The sequence below is a fragment of the Nanorana parkeri genome, unplaced genomic scaffold, assembly GCF_000935625.1.
Source record: "Nanorana parkeri isolate BGI_ZX_2015 unplaced genomic scaffold, ASM93562v1 scaffold183, whole genome shotgun sequence".
Lineage (NCBI taxonomy): Eukaryota > Metazoa > Chordata > Amphibia > Anura > Dicroglossidae > Nanorana > Nanorana parkeri.
In genome coordinates this window covers 591,191-596,755 of record NW_017306451.1, presented here as the reverse complement: position 1 = coordinate 596,755, position 5,565 = coordinate 591,191, and the positions used below count along the sequence as shown (strand labels likewise).

General features: G+C 39.7%; 1 protein-coding gene across 6 annotated transcripts in view; it reads left to right on the top strand.

The window, feature by feature from the left end:
* Window positions 1–5,565, top strand: part of LOC108785921 (small conductance calcium-activated potassium channel protein 2-like) — a 109,432-nt gene that overhangs the window by 4,049 nt on the left and 99,818 nt on the right. The window contains exon 1 of one of the 6 annotated variants that reach the window (XM_018555113.1): window positions 762–1,133. The exons of the other annotated variants lie outside the window; for them this stretch is intronic. Within the exon in view, the coding sequence (XP_018410615.1) occupies window positions 1,104–1,133 (30 nt within the window). The 5' untranslated portion in view covers window positions 762–1,103. Of the gene's footprint in view, window positions 1–761; window positions 1,134–5,565 lie in introns of those variants that run through there. 6 annotated transcript variants of the gene reach the window in all.

The following is a 5,565-nucleotide window of genomic DNA, read 5'->3' as shown; positions in this document are numbered from 1 at the left end:
TATATATATATATGATCTTCTGGAATGGGCCTAAGATTCTATCCCCCTTTAAAGGCCAGCATTTCCTAATGGTCTCCTGCATAACATTAGATTGAGTCACAGGGTACAAATATTGCAAAATCTGTATGTTGCTCATTTCCTCCCTGAACGGAATTTTGATATCAGGGTATCCTTTGATTTTTACTGTACTTGTGCCATCTTGCTTTACATGTTGCCTGATGTCCTTTTTCCATCAATGGCACTGTGGTGTCCCCCAATAGAATTGATACATTCAAGGAACTCTTAGATGAGTTTCTCAGTTCACTGAATATACAGGGATATTAGAGACAGGTACACACACACAAACGCATAAGTTGAACTGGAAGGACCTGTCTTTAAACAACTTTAACTACTATGCATGCTTTGTACTTTTTCATTATATTCCTACTACACTTCCTTCTATGGCACATGAATTTGCTTATAGGCACATTTATCAGTGACTTCTGCAACTGGTGGAGACCATATTTCTATCCACCAATACAGTACTATTTCTGTTAATTGACTTAAGATATTTAGAGAATGTGTGTTGTCTTTTAAATAAGATGGTGTGTGTTGTACATATCCCTGTAGGCATCTGTCTTTACACTGTGACAGGTTGGCAGTCAGGGATCCTATCCCAAAGACAAGACCTGGTGGTCTATGCATTATTGATAGTAAAATCCAGGAATGCAGGGAGAGTTCACATGAATAGATCTCCCCACCCAGAGCAAGCAAAGCATGTATGCACACAGGTCACCTTTTGCTGTCTTACCAGCCAGCTGAGGCAGATAAAGCTTTCCTGTGTCTGCTCCGCTGCCAGGCTCTTCACTACAGTGTTACCCGTTGGAATAGTAGGGGGAGGGAGGGCTAGGGAGAGAGGAGACATTGCAGCATTGACCAATCTACAAGACCAGGGTGGGCTCCTCGGCTGCAGCAGTGCGGCGAATGCCACAGAAACTTCTCCTCTCATCTCCTCACCACCCTGCAACCAGAATGAGGCACCAAAAGGATAAATTAGCTACACATTAACCTCCCATGTATTGGATAATTGCTTGTCTACCCTGCGATGCCAGAGAATTAACCCTATGTGGCTTGGTTTCCAGTTCACTGCATGGGTAAGCGAACCACAAGGCTGGTAATATAGGGGTTAACTGGAGCCAGACTGATTCAGCCTTTTTGATGCTGCCCATGTGGCCTGGGGAGTTTGGCAGTTTTTGGTCATCGAATCAGTGCTTGCAACAAATTGTGACTTTGTGCATTGCATGTGGGTATGGGTGATGAGGATGTGCCATAGAGAGGAGTCTGCACCCAGGGCACATCTTTTGCACAGGGTGAAATCAATGCATAATTGATGAGAGCAGAGGGAGACAATCTGGGGGATGTGATGTATGCTGTTACTGTCTCTCTGCGATCTGCTGTTATGTCTCCACTGGATGTGTGATGAGATGCACAAAGTTGCAAGTGTGCAGCTGTCAGGCTTGAGGCTAAAGAATCAGATAAGAAATTCGACTAAACTCAGTGCAGGGATGCAGTCTGCATGAATAATGCATGGGTTATAAGAAAGCTAGTATTACTGAGAGGGAGCTTGTCTGGAAGCAGGGGAAGCAAGGTGCAGGTATTTGGGGGTGAGTGTCCTATAGACTGGTAGAAAATGCAGCAGTTTGCTAATTTGTGCTGTGTTGAGTGTAGCACCAATGCATATGGATGCTCAATGAGAAATTAATGTGATCATTCAGTTTAATGCAGTGTTTGCTTCTGTTTGTATAGCATCATGTCTGTGTCATTCTTTTACTAGAGGATCGATGTGATGGTCTGTGGCTGCTATTGTCATTAGTGTCTGTCTGGATGTGTAATAAGCTCCAGCTTGTATTTACAGTATTGGAGAACAAAGCTATCAATGGTCCTAAAATCCATCCATGACCTTTCTTGTGTCAGGCTGCAGCTTAAAAGACATCCATTCACCCAGATATAGCCAAGACTATTTACGGGTGACACTCTATCATTTGCTTGTGTTTCATGGTTCAGCGATGATACCACAACTCAGTGATTTTAGAGGAATGTGCAGTTGTGTTGACAGTAGATGGATAGTGAATGGCTTTGTACTTACTACAATCTGAACGTGTATACACCTTATAACTTCATATTCTTCATGTCATATGTAATCAGTAATCCTTGTAAAATGACCCTGTATACTCATTTAACTAATTCTTCATGCTTTGTGATGGCTTCATTTGTTTGACTTCCTTCTATATGTTTTGATCCACCTTTGTACATCCTGGTGTAACTCACAACATTTTATCTGGTAGTATATTGACTATGACTTCAATAAAACCTTTAGGTGACTGTTTAAGTCAGTGTTAACAATACATTTCTAATAAGGTATTATATATATAGTGAGTAGATCAGGGCTGGCCAAATCCCATGAGCAAGGTTCCTTAAAAATGACAACTGTCACTTAAATTGTGAGATTTTCTCTAGTTATTGTCAATGGAGCTGGTTTCTAAATAATGCTGCCTCCTGGATTAGACAGACTGGCTCCTGAATTCCATCTTTGTCCACCCCTGGGGTAAATGAGATAAGTCACCGGCACTCCAAACTCTTTAGTGAGAATGTCTTTGACGTCTGGACATGGTTTTTAAAAAATGTTGACGTTTCAGGGGCTTCAAGGGGTCCCTACGTCTGGCACCCCTGGAGTAGACACTGACACAGTCCTCAGAGACACTGACTCTGCAAAGCTAGCCTTACCTAAAATTTCAGGACAGCCAGACACCTTGAAGATACTTTTTCACCTGCAAATACACATTAGTTCAGTGCATGTCGCACTTTGTGCCCATTGACTATGAACTGGGGCACCAAATTATTATAAATGAACAAATAACTGGCAATTACATGGATATTTTTAACCAACTGTATATTTTCTTCTACTGAGATCAGTTTCTCTTTTTTTTTTTTTATCCATACTCAGATGGCACAAAATCATATTTGTTTTTCAACAGCACCCTCATCCTCATCCACATACCTTACATTTCTGCAGTTTATATTATAATCACTAGAAACTTTTCAAGCTTCTATCATGGGGCAGCAGGGGGATTTATGCCTAAGGCAGAAATACACTCCTGTCTGTGCACTAACAAACCACTTTGTATTATGCCCTGACCATCAGGTATAATTAGTATATCAGGGAAAAGAGCAATGAGGGTTTGCAAAGTGTGTTAACTTAACAAGCGAATCAGATTTCAATACACTACAGTCAGATCAGTGTGAGATGGATTCTGATTGGTTGCTATAGTTTACTGCACTAATGTTGGACTTACAGTGCTTGAAAATATGAGTCTTAGGTGACCCTGTCTGGACCACCTGGGTTAAAAAACTGTTTGAAAAATCAAAGGAGTTGGGTGAAATTTTGTCGGCCAAACGGTGATTGCATACAGTCAGCTGTAGTCGCTGTTTGGGTATTCTGACAGCCACGGATGCTGGCTATCTGCATACAGTAGCCAGCCAGGGAGATTCCTCCATCCCACGCTGTTTAGTGTGGATTGAGAAATCAATTAGATTTTTCTCATTCAGCTGAACGTGAGAAATCTATGTGTGTATGGCTAGTTTAGCACTGCTGTAGTTTTCTTTCTTGTAGTTGTCTTCTTAATCTCTATAAGCTCTTTTTATACCATACTATAAGCTCTTTTTAAAACCTATGTATGAAGACCTTGACTTGCGGCTATTAATCTTCATTCTTTCAAGGCATTTTTTCAAGAGTATGATTCACCTTATTGATGTTTTTGATATTCCTTCATACATTCTAGTTATTGAGCTAAACTTAGTTATTCTGAATGCTTTTATCACATAAAGAATAGGCTGCTCTGACCAAATGTTCGATTGTAAATTTAAGGGGTCCATTAGCCTTCATATGACAATTGTATAGTGCATGTCCTGAGAACAGGAATAGCACATGAACTGTGAAGGAGAAAATTGGACAGGAAGTCAGTAGAAACGGCGTCATGTGACTCCCTGTTAGTGTCTTTCTATGATAAATTGGCAATATGCTCACCTTCTTGTACAGTTGCACAAAATTCTATACATGTATGTAAGACCGGCACAGTTATATAGTAAATGACCATCCAAAAGAAGCTGTGTATGGCCACATTGCTTTGATTGACCCTGTCATCAGACCTTCAACAGCACTCTATTCATAAGATTATATGTGCATTTGACATATTTTATGCAGGTTATATTCCTGTAACTGCCTCCCTTGTGTAGACATAAAAAACCATGAGACTGCTCCTTGGCGCCACCATCTTGGCAATGATATCAACAGGCCCAGTAGACTCAAGTGACACCCTATAGTATTCCCTTTATTTCTACCCCAGTAGCTACATGAAAGGTTATGTAGAGAGGTAAGTGGAGGGAAAGACGAGCTGGGCCAGCACAAACAGCAATATGGGCTGAAAATCTCGGCTTATACTCGAGTATATACGGTATTTCCAGCATAAGTGAGAGCTATGACATGCAAGGGGGGATGATTGTGTTAGAGAATTGACCTGGGGTAGTCAATTTCAATTTGAGAGGCACATTACAAGTGAATAAAAAATAATTTGTGGAAAGGAAAAACACAAGTAAACATTTAAAATACTTAATTTTGCTGTGCTCCTACCTGCATTTTTTAAGTTGGTGACAGGGTCTTTCTAATATGCAGTTTTGTTAGGTTGGTTTCCCCTAATGCCTAGTATTTTTTCTTGCATGAAACAGATTCCTATTCATTTCCAAACCTCTAGCATGTTGACGTGGACAGGTTTATTTTAGCTGTCTAATATGTTTAGTTTTGTGACCTCTAAATACCCTATCACTACCATATTCCCTTTTATTAGACATGTGCACCAGCAAAAAATTAGTTTTGTTTTGTTTTGATTCGGATTTTGCATAATTTTTTTTTTGGATTCGGGTTCAAAATTGAATTTGTTTCGAGATGCGGATTCGGATTAAATCCGTTAGCGGTATTCTGGTTGAAAGTCCGTTTTGTTTTCGTTTCGTTCGTGGCAGCAAAGTGACATATGTGGGGGGGAAAAAACGTTTGTTTTTTTTTAGCCTGCAGAAGATGAAAAAAAAAAGCGTGAGGTTCTACCCCAATTCATACCAGACCCTTTAGGTATGAATTTGGGGGAACCTCTTGCTTTTTTTTTCCATCCTCTGCAGACTATGAAAAAAAAACATTTCTTTTTTTTTTCTAATGACACTTTGCTGCAACGAAATTTCGTCCAATAAACAAAATTTTGTCCAGACTACCGCTAACGAATTTCGGGAAATCGGAAATTCCGATTCGTTTGCATTCGTTTTAGCTGTAATTTGGATATTTCCGAAATTTCGTCCGAATTTCGATTCGGAACGAAACGAATCGCACATGTCTACCTTTTATATGTGTTTATAATGTTCATAAGTACAACACTGCTAAATACACTTATACCACTAATGAACTCTATGAAAGAGACTTATATTATATTTTTGTCTTATGGGTTTGGTTTTAAATTCTTCCTTTCACAAATCATCTAATATATA